This window comes from Antechinus flavipes, chromosome 2 (assembly GCF_016432865.1).
Source record: "Antechinus flavipes isolate AdamAnt ecotype Samford, QLD, Australia chromosome 2, AdamAnt_v2, whole genome shotgun sequence".
NCBI classification, from domain to species: domain Eukaryota; kingdom Metazoa; phylum Chordata; class Mammalia; order Dasyuromorphia; family Dasyuridae; genus Antechinus; species Antechinus flavipes.
This window is the reverse complement of record NC_067399.1, coordinates 636,388,159-636,404,294: the sequence shown is the minus strand read 5'-3', so window position 1 is coordinate 636,404,294 and position 16,136 is coordinate 636,388,159. Positions and strand designations below refer to the sequence as shown.

The following is a 16,136-nucleotide window of genomic DNA, read 5'->3' as shown; positions in this document are numbered from 1 at the left end:
AATTAAAAACCCACCCAAATGAGGCAAGAAAGACCCTGAGAATATGAAGTGATTTTTTTTCCCAAGTCACAATAATAAAGAAAAGCCAGAATTTGAACTCAGGATAATTACCTCCAAATCCAACATGTCACAGTCTTGTTAGTCATAAAATACATCTCTCTTCCCTCAAGGAGCAACACTGATGGATGAGGAGATTGGGAGTGGTTGCCTTTCACCCTGCTCTGGGACTCCTGGGTGGCCGTGGGGATCCACAACATCTCTCTCTTCTTTCTAAGGGCCTGTGGGTATTATTCTCTGATCCGGATTCCCAGAATCCACCCCGTTCCCATTAAAGGGAAACAAGACTGATCAATGCAGCGCCTTCCAGGGGCGGGGGTTGGGAGGGCTCTTCAAAGACCACCCCGGCGCTGGAGCACGTTCAGAAGCCGGGGCCTGTCGGCTCGAAGGTTTGGTTTCATGGCACCGGGCACACCTTTGCACAACCTGCAGTCACAGTTGCCAATCTGCTGCAGGGTGTAATTCCAGATGAAGACTTTGAGTTGTAAAGCCCTGTGTGGCTTGATTTCTGGTTTCCCCAGAACCGTTCCTCTCCCTGTGGCTTGGAGTGGGCTGGGAGCACCCCCACAGGGGGCTGCCCCCTCACAGGATGGAGGGGCTCCCCCCCACCCGCGTGAGCTTCTGGGGTGTTTCTCCTCAGCAAGGGGCGGGACAAAGGGGGCTCAGCCTCCAGAGACCCGAGTTTAAGTTCTGCCTCGGATACCTTTCTAGCTGTGTGTGACTAAGGGCAATAATATTTACCAACCCCCAGGAGCAAGGCAATGTGCCCAAAAAATCTGGGGGAGAATAAAAGAGGATTTCTGCTTATAGTTCAGCAAAGAGATAAGATTATTATCAATAATAAAACTGAACAATAGCCTGTGGCACAGCGCCTGGCGCACAGAAAATGCTTAATAAGTGATTGTAGACCGACTGACTGGGGGCTAGACCCGGAGCCAGCAAGCACCGAGTGTGAATCTCACCCCAGACACTAGCGGGGTGATCCCGGGCAGGTCACTCCGTAATTCTGAGACTCGATTTCTTTATCTGGAAAATGAGGATCAAGATCCCTGCAGCGCTGACCTTACAGAGTTCTTGAGACAGAAATAACTTATTTTGCAAGTGCTCAAGCACGGTAAAATGCCAGCTAGTTATTGTCTTTGCCCAGACTACCGGGCTTTGCAGCACCACTAAATGAGAGGTGACCGGAAGGCGCGGAATGCTCCCGACGGTGTCAGTCTCAGGGCCCTCGAGGCCTGGAGGAGCCCCCGAGTCTTCCGGCCGTGGCCACGGAAAATTCCTTTCCCTTCCGGAGGACTCTGAAGCCCGAGCTCATGAGATGCTCCCCTGTGCCTCTCCCTCAAGACAAGGGCCTGGTTTCTGCTCAGACTTGGCAGCCGGCTTAATTTCTGGCCCCTTGTCAAGGAGCAGCAAATCAAGGCCAGTGATTTTGCCAAAGACTGCTTCGGCTGAACAATGTGAAATTTAACTGGAGTGGGTTGTGTCAGGCAAAACTCGGCAGGATTTGGAACGCCAGACAATCTACTCCTGTTCCCCCCACCGAGGAGGGAGTGGGAGGAGGGGGAGAGAGAATACTCCCCATCTTTCCCTTCCCTTGTATCTGGAGTCCAAGCCGCTCCCGGGCAGCGCGCTCTCTGGCTCTGGGGGAACACAAACCCAGGCACCATGGAAACCCCTCGAGTGCGCACGGAACTGCGGCAGGGACAAAACGCTTTCAGGTACAGAAACAAAATGCTGACCCGTCCGAGGCGGCCCCCGCTGAGGGACGCTGGCAGATCCATCCTGCTGCCCGGAACGCTGGGAATCCAGGCCGAGGAAGGGGGGAGGCGAGGCAGACCTGGGCCGGATCCGGGGGGCTCAGGCCCTGACTCGGGAGGGCAGCCAGAAGACCCGAGTCCGTGGGGCAGAGGGCCCCCGTGCTCTCCTCTGTTAAATGAGGGGTCACCGAGATCACCCCCAACTCCAAAGTCTGCAATCCGACAGCCTTGGATTTTCCCCTCTGACCGAGCTAACAGGCGCAACACCCACCCCCCTGAGCTTACGGGAACGCTGGGGAGCAAAGGCTCCCAGATTCATGGACAGAAGAGAGGTCAACTGCCCTTAAGGATCAGGCCACCCCTACCTCCCCATTTTACAGATTAGGAAGCTGAGGCTCAGAGAGGGAGAAAACAATTTTCTCAAGGTCACACAGCTGGTTGATGGCAGCACAAGCATGGGAAGCAGATTCTCTGACTCCGAACCCGATGCTTCCTTCCTCACAACCGACCCAAGAAGCACTTTGTAATTATGAGCATCCCCATAACTCGGAATGAGACGGCTGCTGTCCTTTTTTTAAACACATTAGAGCCAAACCAGACGCCAGGGGAAGAACGTCCCCAAAACAGAGAGCAGCCAGCCCCAAAAGACAGAACTGCTTCCACCATTTCCCATAAACAGGCAAGAAACCAAGCAGCGCACCCAAAAGCACTTACCAATGTTTGGGTGTTTCAAGAGCCGGCATATTCGGGCCTCCCGTTCTAACTTCTGGTGATCTGCAATCATAAGAGAAAGCCAGGAGATGTCAGTCCCCTCCGCCGTCCGTCCCCTCCGCCGTCCGCCCCCCGGGGATGTTCCCAGCAGCTCGCCCCTCCACAGGCCTCCCCCTCTCTGGAGAGGGGAGCTGAAGCCTGCTGACGAATGCCCTCTCTCCCCAGAGAAGTCTGGAGGCCTCTGCGGACCTCGCTCTCTCCAGTTCTCGGCCGTCTGCCTCCTCTCCAGCTCCTCATAAGGAAGCACGGGACGGGGGGAAAGGCCCGGGTTGGGAGGCGCTTCCAACCCCCTCTCTGAGCTTTTGAGTCACAGGATTGTATTGGAAGGAGCCTCCGAGGGCCAAGGCCTCGCTCTGGGGTCAGAGCCCCAGAGAAAGGCAGCAAGGCCGGAAGCGGACCCTGGGCTCCCGAGGATCCAAAGGTGACTGCTGCGGGACAAAGGAGGGGACAGCGGAACCAGTCTCACCTCCGGGTGCCTCCCAGGGTCTATTTCCTTATCTCCGAAGCCAAAGGGACTCGGCCTCTGAGGCCTCCCAGACCTGGATTTATGGCCTCTGCTTCTCCCTCAGCCACGGCATCGGACACCGGAACGTCAGGGTCCCGCTGCCCTCAGCCGAACTGCACCCAGGGTCTTGCACCTCCTCCCAGCCTCCTCCCACACACCGTCCAAGCTGTTTTTCTCCAAAGGTGGAAACATTTCTACTTCTGATCTAACTCCATGAGGCTCAGTTCCGCATTTATGAAGCCCCCATTATGTGGAAGAGCCCGGGATGGGGAGGGAGGGGTACAAAGAGAAAGCCCCAAACAGTCCTTCCCTTCCAAGGAGCTATACGAGTCTTTAGGGAAAAGCCTTTAGGTCCAACTTCAAACAAACAAACAAAAACCCTCGAGAATTCATGCTTCGTTAAACCCTCTGCCACCCTCCCCCTCGCTGCAGAGACCTCCGGTGCCATGGAAGTGTGAGGGGCCGGCGCTGCTCGCGGTGGGATAAGCCCTCGGGAGGCGGCTCCGGCTCGCCCAAGGAGGGGAAGCGGGCAGGGATGAGGAGTGTCCTTGTTGCCGGGCTAATCCAGGCCAGCTGCTCATCTGGAGCAGCCCTTCCCGCCCCCGGCTCAGCATGGTTCCTGCGCACTCTTGGGCTTTCTAGGATACAGCTAAGGGAGGGCCCCAGCATCCTCCCCACGCTCCCGGGCAGAGTGGGATTCGCGGTGTGGCCGGCTGCGAGGGGGGGGCCCTCGGGGACGGCCCTGCCTGCGGGCGCGGGGCACCTGAAGCTGCAGGTCCCGCTGCCCGCCCCGCCGACTCCTGGCGCCTGCCTCCAAGCCAGAGTGGGCAAGAGGATGGCATGGGAGGCCCGGGGAGATTAATGCTTATCTCCGCTCTTAAATCTCTTACCGGCTAATGGTGACAGACCCAAGGCAGCCCCGCACTAAGACTAAGGGAGCCGGAGTGTGAAAGCGATGGTCCCCGCTTTCTCCCGGCGGGGAAGGAGGGCGGCCAGGGCCCGGCCCCGGCTCCCGGGCCCGCTTCCCTGCTCTCTCGCCCTCTGGCCTGGCGGGCACCGGCTTCTTGGGCTGGGCCCACCCGGAAAGGCCCGGGCCCTGCCCGCACTCCCGCTCCAAGGCCCAGAACTCGGGGCTCGGCCAAAGGCCGGGTTCGGGAGGAGGGGAAGGCTACCCAACTCGGCCCAGCCAGCGTTCTGTCGGCACTCGGGAAGGCGCACCAGGCGGAGGGTGAAACGGAAAGGAGACGGCCCCTGCCCTCGGCGCGCTCCCACTCTGGGGGGAGGCCCCGTGCCCAGAGAGACCCGGACAGGCGGCCGAGGGGCTCCCAGCGGGGCGACCCCCGGCCAAGAACGCACAAAGTGGCGTCAAACAGGGCCTGGCGTCTGAGCGGCCTCGGGCACCCACGGGCCCCGCGTGAGAGAGCAAGGGCTCCGGCCCAGGCCGAGGCGGCTCCCCCAGCCCGGCTGCCTCCCCCTGCCCTGGGCTTCTCGCCCCCCCATTTTGGGTGGGGGAAAACCCCAGGGCCCCGTGTCAGGGGCTTGTGGGCAGAAGCCCGGCGGCGGGGGCCGCTCGGCCGGGATGTGACATCCCCTCCGGCCCCGGCCCGTGCGCCGGGATGCTTCCTCAGCCCTGGATGGCACGTGGCCGCCCCAAGGATGCTCAGCGAGCCGTGTGGTTTCTGCTACCGCCCGCTTGCACCTCTCCCCTGCAGAAGCCGGGCCATCCCTCCAGAGCTCCAACTGCTATCTCCCGCCTCCCCCACCCCCAGCCCCCCACACTTCCTGTCCTACAGCAACCCCCCAGGGCCGCTTCTGCGGCTCCTCCCCAGCAGGAACCAGGCTGGGGGGCCCTTCCTCCGGAGCCACCCCAGCTAACCCCCCAGCAGGGGCAGGGGCAGCACTGGGGAGCCGGCTCACAGTCCGGGGTTAAGTGCTCGGGTTCTTCCCACCCAGCCCGCTGCCCAGCCCGTTTCAGGGGAGCAAGCCTGCCCTGCTGGGGCTCCAAGTCCCAACCTCTTCAGCCCCCCCCCCCCAATCCGGGCTCCTGGACCCCGCCCCCCCAGCCCAGTCCCCACCCTCCACCCCCTTCCTGTTCAAAACCCAGCCACTTCCCGCTTCTGCAGAAGCCGCTTCCTGCCGCCTGCTGCTGCTGCCATGGGCAGGGACCCACGCTGGCCCTGGAGCCCAGCTCCAACCGCAGCCCCCTGTCCCCTCTACCCCCCAGAACCACAGCAGCAGCTTCTGCTTTCTCTCCCATCAAGCACCTACACCCCCTCCTGAAGGCCCAGGGGCAATCCTGCCTTCTCCCCATGGGCGCAGGGCCAGGCTCCGGGCAAATGCAGGGGTGCCCGCCCTTCCCCCATCGCCCCGGCCCAGGGCCGCGGGGCTCCCCCAGGGAGGGCCCAGGCAGAGCAGGAGCAGCAGCTCTCCACCCAGCGTGACCCCGATCGGACTCAGGACCCTGGCCCTCCGAGGGGGTGGTTCTGAGCCCAAGGAGGAGGGCGCAAGCATTTATTAAGCCCCAGCTGTACGCCGGGCACTTTGCAAATACTGCATCTTTTGGTCCCCACAAAGTAGGGAAGGTAGAGGCTATTATCTTCCCCATTTTACAGAGGGGGAAACTGAGGTTAAGGGGCTTGTCCAGGTCACATCACTACTAAGTGCCTGAGGCCACCTTTGCTCTGCCCATTGAGACATCCACCTGCTTCTATGACTTCCATGATCCACCCCCTCTGGATCTAAGTGAGGGTCTTCGGTCAGGTGGTCTTGGGCAAGGCAAATTACCTCTTGGTGGCCGAGTCTCCTGATCCGCAGAACGGGAAGGACTGGGCTTGGTAACCCCCCCCCCCCAAGGTCCCCTCTGATTCTGAGGCTGCCTCCTGCGATCCTGGCTTTGTCACTGCCTGTTGGATTCCAGGGAAACTGGTGAACCCCTGAGCCTCAATTTTCCCTTCTATGAAATGGGGACATGTACACCTTATGTCATAGTTATAGTTCCTGAAAGGGCTACATAAATAGGAGTTCTCATTATTCTGCAACAACAAGGTGGGCCCCGGAACGGCCCCTCGGCAGCCAGCTCCAGAGCCCCAAGTCCCTCGATGCGGGACAACAAGCCCCTCAGGCCCAGCTCCGAGTTCTAACCCCGGCTTTGCCCTTCTCTTGCTCCGTGCCCCCCAGAGACCCTCCCCCACTCTGGCTGGGGGGGCCGCGGGGGGTCTCTCTCCTAGCCCCCGGAGGCTGCGTAAGCAGCGTGCCATGATTCAGTGCTGGGCTCTTGAGCATTCATAAGATCCAGCCACTGCTGAGGTCACTTCCAGAACCATCAATCTCCTTCAGCTCTCTCCCAGAGTACCACCCCCCCTCCCTCCGAGCCCAGCCCCCTCCGGCCCTGCTCTGTAGGGCAGGAATGTTTCACGGGGGCTCAGCGTCTTAATCCAGCTTTCCCGGCAGCTTGTAGGCAGCCCCCCGGCCCTGGGCAGCGGGCAAGAGGAAATCGCAAGGCTTAATCCGATAGCTCTCCCACCGGGCTGCGTCCCCCTCCCCGGGCTGCGACATCCTCTCCATCACCGTCCCCACCCCGAGTCAGTTCCTGTGAGGCACAAAGAGCCTGGCAGCGGTCTAATGAAGGATGGCCTAATGTGTCCTGTTCCCTTCCTATTCCCCACGGCACTCAGGATCCAGGCGCGCTGCACAGGCGGCTGGGAAGGGGCCGTGACTTCATCAGTGCTGGGAACACTCCCAGTGTGGAAACCATCTCCACAAATGGCCCCCTCCCCCCCGAAAGCCGGAGGAGCACTGATTTCCGTCTGGGAAGGATCGCTGGTCCCAGGCCGAGCCCCGCCCCCACCTCCTGCTCCAGGTCAGGAAACTGAGGCCGCCGAGCGCCCGGCTCCAAGCCGCCGGGTCAGGAAACGGCAGAAAGGGAACTGGCCCGGCCCGATTTCTCACCCGGCGTCTCCTGCACCGAGACAACGCACGGTCCCGGCCGCTCTGGAGAGGCGAAAGGGCTTGTGTGAGGTCCCCACTGAGGGGCCAAAGTGGGATGGGATCCGGGGCCTCCCAGCTCCGGGCCGGCTTCCTTTCCTCACACGGGGATGGAGACCCTCCCCCCCCCCCATCATCGGAGCTTTTTCTCTCAGTCACACACCGATCACACCCTTTGGTCCCAACCCCTGGCCTCTGACCCTGAAGGCTGCCCCTGGGAGGGGAGGAAGGGCCCCCACGAGTGTCCCTACCCAAGAGGCTCAGACCAGCTGTAGGCCGGGGAAAATCTCCGCTGCCCCAGGAGGGGAAGGCCCTGCCTCCCGGGAGGGGAGGAAGCCCCCACGAGCGTCCCTACCCGAGAGGCTCAGACCCGCTGTAGGCCGGGGAAAATCTCCGCTTCCCCGGGAGGGGAGGAAGCCCCCACGAGCGTCCCTACCCGAGGAGCTCAGACCCGCTGTAGGCCGGGGAAAATCTCCGCTGCCCCGGGAGGGGAAGGCTCTGCGAGGGGAAGGCCCTGCCCGGGCAGCACTCTGGGCTGGGGGACGGGACATCACGCCGGCTGCCCCTAGAGGGTGCCAGCCCTCGGGGCAAGGGCAGGGTCAGCGCCCAGGGTTCCTAGGCCAGGGGATTCTGGTGTCAGAGTCTTTGCCGCCTGCTTGGGTAACATTTCCTTCGCGGTAACCAGCCCGCCCCAAGTAAAGCATCCCAGGAAGGCAACCCTAAAAATAACTCCTCCCAGGCCAGCAGCAAGCAGGGGGGAGGGGAGAGCACGGAGAAGAGGGGACCAGGAGAGGCCGTGGTCAGGCGGGCCCGGGGCGATGGAGATCTGGGGGCCGGGGGCAGGGCGGGACAGAGCAGGGACCTCGGGGAGGGGCAGAGGCTTCCTCCATCACTGCGGTCCAGCCTCCGGGCGGGGGTGGGTGAGGGGAGCGGGGTCGGGGCCTCTGGTTGGTGGCAGGGAGGTAAGGGGAGTCCTGGCCAAGGAAAGGGCCGAGGGGCCGCGTGCCAGGCTCGAGGCACCGGCGAGATGAAGAGTCCCCGGCCAAAGGCAGCTCTCGGCGCCCCGGGCCTTGAAGCCGCTCACTCTGGTGGTGGCAGATGGCAAAGGCCCTCTGCCGAGAGGTACTTTAAAAGGTGCAAAGTGCCAAGCTGCTGCTGTCACCAGCTCCTCTGGCACCCAGAGCCCCGGGCACGGCACCCGCCTGTCTGCCAGGGCTCCCGGGGAGAGTGGGTGAGGGGTGGGTACACCCCGCCCCCACCCTGCCCCTAACACAGCCAACCCTCCCGTGCTGTCCCTGGGCCTGAGAGTCCGGCCGCCCACGCCCCTCACGGGCTTCAGGACCGGCCCGAGGCCCGGCCGACCCCTCCCGGGGCCCCACCACGAGGGGCCGTCGGAGCAGCATCCAGCGCGGCGCTTCGGGAGAACGGCTCATACCCGGACCACTCCTCCGGGCGCCCAGACGGTGACCTGCTCTAGAGCACCCCGGAAAGGGGGAGAGGAAATGGGAGACCGGGCCGGGCCCAGATTCTGCCCTAGCCCTTCCAGCACTGTGACAGCCAACGAGACAGGCCCGGCCCACCAAAGGGCCCCTCTCTCCTGCCCCTTGTCCCCCAGCACCAAAGGGCCCCTCTCTCCTGCCCCTTCTCCCCCAGCACCAAAGGGCCCCTCTCTCCTGCCCCTTCTCCCCCAGCACCAAAGGGCCCCCTCTCCTGCCCCTTGTCCCCCAGCACCAAAGGGCCCCTCTCTCCTGCCCCTTCTCCCCCAGCACCAAAGGGCCCCTCTCTCCTGCCCCTTGTCCCCCAGCACCAAAGGGCCCCTCTCTCCTGCCCCTTCTCCCCCAGCACCAAAGGCCCCTCTCTCCTGCCCCTTGTCCCCCAGCACCAAAGGGCCCCTCTCTCCTGCCCCTTCTCCCCCAGCACCAAAGGGCCCCTCTCTCCTGCCCCTTGTCCCCCAGCACCAAAGGGCCCCTCTCTCCTGCCCCTTCTCCCCCAGCACCAAAGGGCCCCTCTCTCCTGCCCCTTCTCCCCCAGCACCAAAGGGCCCCTCTCTCCTGCCCCTTCTCCCCCAGCACCAAAGGGCCCCTCTCTCCTGCCCCTTGTCCCCCAGCACCAAAGGGCCCCTCTCTCCTGCCCCTTGTCCCCCAGCACCAAAGGGCCCCTCTCTCCTGCCCCTTGTCCCCCAGCACCAAAGGGCCCCTCTCTCCTGCCCCTTCTCCCCCAGCACCAAAGGGCCCCTCTCTCCTGCCCCTTTCCCCCAGCACCAAAGGGCCCCTCTCTCCTGCCCCTTCTCCCCCAGCACCAAAGGGCCCCTCTCTCCTGCCCCTTCTCCCCCAGCACCAAAGCCTCATTTTGAGCACAGTCTCAGGGATCCCTGTCCCCCCATTTCCCCGTCTGTCGTCCGAGTACATCATAAACCTCTCGTCCCCCCAACCCCCTGTCCTCAGCAGAAAAATAGCTCTCGGAGATGCCGCAAGGGACACAAATGTCATGGGGGCTGCTCAGGCCAACTCGAGGGGGGCGGAGACTCTCGGCTGGCACCACCCAGGCGGATCCCCTTTCAGGCCCGAGGGCCAGCTGGGCCATGGCAGAGACAGCCTCATCCCTCCCAGTCGCCAACAGGCCACACGGGCCCACCCCGGCCTCCAGCAACAGGCAGAGCAAAATGGGGGCATGGCCTGGGGGCGATCCCGCGCTGAACTACGCGGCGATAGGCTCGCCCTTCCCTCGCCGCCCTCCGCACCCCAACCCCAGTCACAGGCATCCGGGCCGGGGAAGAGGGCAAGCAGCGGGTGAGGGCCAGGCCCAAGACAAACACACGGCACTAACAGTCCGCCTTGCCCTGCTGGGGCCCGAGCGATGGGGAAGGACCCCACGTGCTTCCCTCTTGCTGCCGCCCCTTCGGCTTGGATGACCTCCCAAAAACTGCCCATCGCTTGCTTTTTTCATTTTTATTCTGAATAAACACCACATAAAATGTGCATTTCCACAGACGCGGGAGGAACAGAAATAAATTGCAAATTAAGCTTCACGTGTCTGTAATGTACAGCTTACTCTTCATTGAAAGTATGTCATCAACTCAACCTGTAGTTTTCAAGGCTTTTCTGCAGTCTGGGGTAATTATGCTCCGACTGGGAAAGCTACAACTGGTCCTATCAGAGGTGGGGGCAGGGGGCTCTTACATTGTCCCAAACAGACAAGGGTCCGATATCATCCTCTGTCACAAAGCCTCCAGCTGAATAAGCCGTCTCCCCTTGTGCTACAGGATCAAATTAGGAGGTCCCTGACCCCTAATTTGGCCCAGCCAGAAAGCAATCATAGAGCTCTTTAAACCTGATTCCGCGCTCAGTGACCAGCCCACCTCGGCTCCACTTCCTACCCCCAAACTAAGTCACGACAAACCTCTGATGCCACAGGGAGACTGGAGAGGAAAAAGGGGAGGGGAGTCTCCAGCCGGTTACAGGATCAGAGAACATCAGAGTTCAATGAAATCAAGGGTTTCGACCAAAAAAAAAAAAAAAAAAAGAATATTTTAACCCATTGCTCTAAACTTCTGCTGTTATAAAGAAAGGAACAGAGGCCCACCATGAGGGTAAGCTCTTTCCCACGAGTAATAATTAGGAGAGCCAAGATTTGAACCCAGGTTCTTTAGTTCTTCAGCATCCCACAGGGGAAACTCATGCACTCACATGGCATGGATTTGAAGAGCCCACAATTTTTCTAATCCTCTTGTCCAAGTAACCAGATCCTACGTCCCCAGAAGAAATCCTCAAACCGAGATTTAGGGCCAGGAAGGACGTCAGAGGCTACCTTGAATCCCCAGCAACTAATAATTTTGGGGGTCCAGATTTCCACTGACATAAGGAAGCTCTGCCAATCACCAGCTTTCCAGCATCCTAGAGCTGCCCGGGGCACCGAAAGGTTAAATAACCCTCCCAGAATCACACGGCTAGTAAGTGTTCAGAGGTGAGACTCCCATGACCGCCTGACTGAGGCTGGCTTTCTAACCACCTCACCACACGTACTACTCTAGTCTCCCAACTGGAATTCTACACCTTCTCTTCCCAGGTCAGCTGAACTGCCAGCAGCAAGAAGAGGAAAAGGATGGGGAAAAGAAGACAAGGGAATCTGGGTGATGGAGCAACAACCCCAGACCTCTTCCCCCTAGAAGGGTTCCCCAAGCCCCGACACTACCTGCATGCCCACCGTGGCCCGGGCTCCGAAATCCAACACCCGTTAGCCCCGGGCAAACATGGAGAGGTGAAATCCAGCCCCAGCTGCTCTAGTACCTTTATAAAATATACAGCGTAAGCCGAGAGGCTGCAGGATAACCACGGCCTTTACTCCAGGGCCCTCTGGGGCAGGAGCAGAACGTGGCACACATCCCAACCCTCACCCCAGGGACTCTACCCCACCCTGCTGCCCTCTCCCTTCTCCTACCTAATAAACAGCCCTAAAATGTACCTTCCTGTTATGCTCTAACACTTCCTATCGTCCCAACGACTCCATAGCCATTTGATGCTGGTACTCCCCAATGAACATCTCTTCCTCCTCTACGCTCCCACTCAGGACGTCCTCACTCCTGGCATCTGTGCCAATCAGAATGGACCGGTTCTCTAAATTCTTCTGCTCCACAGATTCCTGGCACATACTCCCCTCTCCCCGCCCCAGGGCACAGTCCCCATCTGGGCATGACAGTCCCAAGAGAGAACAACATGGTACCCTAGCTCACATTCCCACAGAAAATACTTTGCTAAGGTTCTTTTTCTAAGGGGGGGAAAATAATAAAGCCTGGTTTAAAACATAACTCTGGGTTAAGGTCCCCGGGGTTTGGGGACAAACGTACTGGTTTAGGATGATTTACAAGAGATAAAGAGGAAAAAGGCTAAGGACCATAAAGGGACATTCCTCTACCACCTCGGGGCAGCCTGGGGGGAAAGGGGAGGGAGAAAAGGTATGAAGCTCTATTTCAGGTCAGGTCAAAGAGAGCAGACAGCTCCCCCAAATCAGGTCTATCGGCACAGGACTCAATTCCCAGCTGTCCTTCCCTTCCCCAGCTCCTGGACAAGACGAGGGCACTGTCGGGAGGAGAGAGGGACATTGCATCATCAACTGGAGACACCAGACACCAGGGTCCCATTTCTGAGGGCGCTGGGACTTTGCTGTGGGCTGCTGGTGAGAGATGTATCCATTCCTAGGACAGAGAATGTCTGCAGGGGGAGGAAGGTGGGAACCAAGCCGTGTTCCTATCCCAGCCCACACTGCCCCGACGGAGGGTGGGAGGGCACCCTGGCCACCCACGTGTTCCTATGGCAACCATTACCCTGGAGCCAAGATGCCCAAACGGAAAAGGCACCAATGAACAAGTTGGACTTGGTGGCAGATGCTCAGGGCCAAGAAAGCGAGGGGGAGCTGGGCCGTGAACAACAGAAGCCGACAAATCCCACACCTAGGGTCGCCTCCCACGGGATCCAAACACCAGAAGGTAGGCAGGCCCAGAGGAAAGCATCTGTGCTGTAGGACCAGGGTCAGTCCTGACTACAGAACATTCGTTACTGGGTTACTGATAACACTGGCCAATCCCCTCTAGCTCCCCTCAATCCTAGAGCCTGGCAATGTGACTCTGAAATTTCAAAAACCTCTATAAAGCAAAAATGAAACCCTCCTGCCCTCCGAGAGCTTACATTCTACTCAAGCAATCCCAGAGCTCCTCATTCTCTAGGATAATAACCACAAATCCCGATGTGGTGCTTTTAGGCTTACAAAGCCCCTTTTGTACACCGGACTCTCACAACAACCCAGTGAGCTAGGCTATCTCCGTAACCATCACTCCCATTTCACACATGAAACTTAAGAGGAAGTTAAGTGACTTTCCCCCCTCCAGTTATACACCCAAGTGTCAATATGAATTTGGGTCTTTCTTGAAGGCAAGCCCCAGTACTCTTTGCACACAGTCCCTCTAGGCGGCCCATTTGGGGTACCCTCCCTGTAGTGCTTTGCATCCTTCTCCCCTCACAGCTATGTACTGGAGTCCTCATCCCACCCCATCCACTAAACATCTGTACATAATTACTCCTTCACTGGATCTATTCATTTACCCATCACTCATACTTTGGGGACCACACAAGCCAAGAGGCTGGTATATTCCAACGGCGAGATTAGAAGAGCTGTTTTGGGGTGGGGGAGAGATAATTAGACCTTGTCTTCTCTGGCCTTGAGAAAGCCTCCACAGTCAGGCCTGGGAGTCAGACCTCCCTGCTTTGGAGAGCTGCGGCCCCTCTGACCCACCACCATCAGGTGCTTTCTCGCTTTCTCTTGTTCATGAGGCAACCAACCTCCGCCCAGGAGAGATTGCATCTGCGGCTGCATCACTAACTTGGTAATTTGATCAAAAAAAGGCAATCCAGTTCATCTGGCAGGATTTGTTCCCGAAGAGTCCTCGCCAATACCAGCCTCCCCTGATGTTTACAGATTTTTTTCCCCTTGGGAGTCTATTTGGCTGCCTGGTGGGCAGGGGGAGGCAAGCAACCATCCAGGCTGCTCATTTACTGCAGTTTCGACCCAAGCACAAGTTGGGAGGGGGAGGATTGTATGAGGATAGGACAGCTCAATATTCACCGCCTTTGACCCCAACAAATCAGTATCCACTGGGACCTTTCCTCACATTCACCAAATTAGGGCTTCTTGCTTTGTGCTACATGAAACTAAGCTCTACATTTCTCCAGCAAAACTCGCAGTTAATGCCACCTTTTCTCCCCCTAAGGGATCAAACTCCCCCTGCTGTGCCAGAACCTTCAGCTGCCCCAGTCACCCTTGCGAGAACAACCCACCACTTCTTCATTTCTTCTTCCATCCCAAAGGCCCCTGGGGCTCTCCTGCCTAGACAGAGGAGCTCTCTGTACCAGTTCCCCAGAAAGTCACTTCTCTTCCAAGTTCCAATAGTCACCTCCTACCATCCCCGACTTCTGCTCCATCATCCAAATGCTCTTTCTGGGGAGCGAGATTAAGATCAACCAAGCAACCAGTATTTGTTAGGGCCTACTAGGTGCTGCTGGGGGCTGGGATGTAAAGCCAGAAGCGCCCCAGTCCCTGCTTCCGCCCTGTCCACACTCACCTCGGGCTGATAGTTTCTTGGTGTTAATAATTTTTGCTGCATACTCCTGAGTGGAGGTTTTCTTAACACATCTTCGGACCACAGAGAAGGCGCCCCTGGAAAGAGCAGAGAGCAAGAACTGGGACAAAGGCTGGACCCGAGAGACAAATACTCAGACTGATCTCACAGCAACAAGAACGCCCTCCAGGCCCAGCTTCTAGATCAGAGGGACCCCTGCCTTTAAGCAAGCCTCCCACCCAGGACTCCTCCAGCTCTGGAACTAGCCTCTTGCTTGACCCCCCAACCAATGGCACCCCATCTGAGCATTCATGACGAAAAGCGGCACGGCTTGGACGGGATAAAATGCTGTTTCCCTCCATCCTCTCCTTCCATCTGACCCTGGGGCAAAGAAAGAGCTCCGACTTCAGGCTCCCAGGTGTGGGATTGGTGGGAAATGTTCCTCACGCACACCTGATGCACTCAGAGCAACCCTGCATTCTAGGGGAGAAGTGCAGAGTGAGAGAGGCAAAGGTACCCTCCTCTCCTACTCATGGGAGTCATAGCTGGGAGCCCCTGGAATGCGGGGAGGTGGAAGTCCCTCCATCTCCCTCCTCCGCCGGAGGAATAAAGCTCTAGCCCGGGGTGGGGGTGGGGGGCGGAGCGAGGCCCAAGGACCCTCGGCGTCCCACCGCATCCCCCGCTAGGCTGGCGGCAAGCAGAAGGGAGGAGAGCCGTCACCAGTGGGGCAGGGGCCCCAGCTGTCAAGGGCAGGGCTACAAAGTCTCTCCCTTCCTTCTCGCTTTCCCTCCCGGTCCCGTCCTCCCTCCCCCCCGCCCCCCCAGCCCTGAGAAAGCCCTCCGGCTTGCGCTAGCCAGCTCCCCCGGCCTGTATGTGACCAGGCTGGGGGGCAGGGCGGGGGCTGCAGTGGCCGGGGAGGGGAGTGTGGGGCTGCAGCAGTAGCGGCGGCGGCCGGCGGCAGCTCGGGGCCGTGCGGAGGGGAGGGGGATGCTGCGGCTGCGGCGCGCGGCTCCCGGGACCACTGCAGGGAGGTGGGGGGGGAGGGAGGGAGGAAGGGGGGGCTGCAGCAGCGCCCGGCAGCGGGGTCCGGATCCGGGAAGAGGCTGCACTAGCCCACAGCCGGGGGCGGGGCCAGGCGCCCGAGCAGTCCCCCCTCAGACCCCCGGGCACCGGCTGCGGCTCGGGCCGCGGGGTCCGGGCTCGGACAGGGTGTGACCAAGGTCGGAGAGCCTGCGGGGCCGGAGCGGGCCGGGGGCGTGGCTGGGGAAGCCCGGGAGCGGCCGGGGGGCTGCGGGCAGCCGGGGCTCGCCCGTCCAGCCGGATGCAGCGGGAGGCTCCGGGGCTGGCTGCAGAGGCCGGAGCTGGCCGGGGAGGGGCCGGGGGCGGGGGCGCCGGGCGGGGAAGGGGCGCTGCACCGGCCGGGCGCCCGCAGCGGGGCCGGTGCAGGGCCGGGGGGCGGGGGGAGGAGCCGCAGCAGCGCCCGGGGGCGGGGGGAGTCCGAGCCGTACTTGCCGAGCTCCTCGTAGAGCTGGTAGTCGTCGGTGAAGCGGGTGCAGGGGGCGGTGGTGGCCATGCTGGCGGGGCGGGCACGGCTGCGCTGCCCGCTCCGATCTCCGTGCACAGTCACCGCCGCCCGGCCGAGAGGGAGCAGGAGGAGGAGACGGGGCTGAGCCCAGCAGCACCGCGAGACTTTACCGGGGAGCGAGGCGGGGAGGGACACCCCCGCTGCCCGCCCCCAGCCCGGCCCGCCCGCCCCCGGGGAGGGGCTTCTCGCGGGCGCCCCGCCCCGCCCCGCCCCGGCCGGGCTGCCGCCGGCCCAGCCCGGGCACCGCGGGACCGACGGCCGGGGCCGGGCAGGGGGGCCGCGGGGACGGATGCGGGGAGGGGGGGGGCTCTACTGACCCGGCGGCCGCCCCACGGCTAAGGTCCCGAGAGGCGGGAGGGGACGTGACCC

The 16,136-nt window shown here is 60.8% G+C and overlaps 1 protein-coding gene across 44 annotated transcripts in view; it reads right to left on the bottom strand.

The window, feature by feature from the left end:
* The window catches only part of CAMK2G (calcium/calmodulin dependent protein kinase II gamma), a 59,018-nt gene extending 43,167 nt beyond the window's left edge, over positions 1–15,851 (bottom strand). For 43 of the 44 annotated variants that reach the window (XM_051982088.1, XM_051982089.1, XM_051982093.1 and 40 more), the window contains exons 1-3: positions 15,691–15,851; positions 14,186–14,280; positions 2,529–2,588 (exon numbers count right to left, since the gene is read on the bottom strand). In XM_051982088.1, coding sequence (XP_051838048.1) covers positions 2,529–2,588; positions 14,186–14,280; positions 15,691–15,755 — 220 coding nt within the window. In that variant the 5' untranslated portion in view covers positions 15,756–15,851. Of the gene's footprint in view, positions 1–2,528; positions 2,589–14,185; positions 14,281–15,690 lie in introns of those variants that run through there. The other variant, XM_051982111.1, reaches the window with a different exon arrangement.
* Between the last annotated feature and the right edge of the window lie 285 nt (positions 15,852–16,136).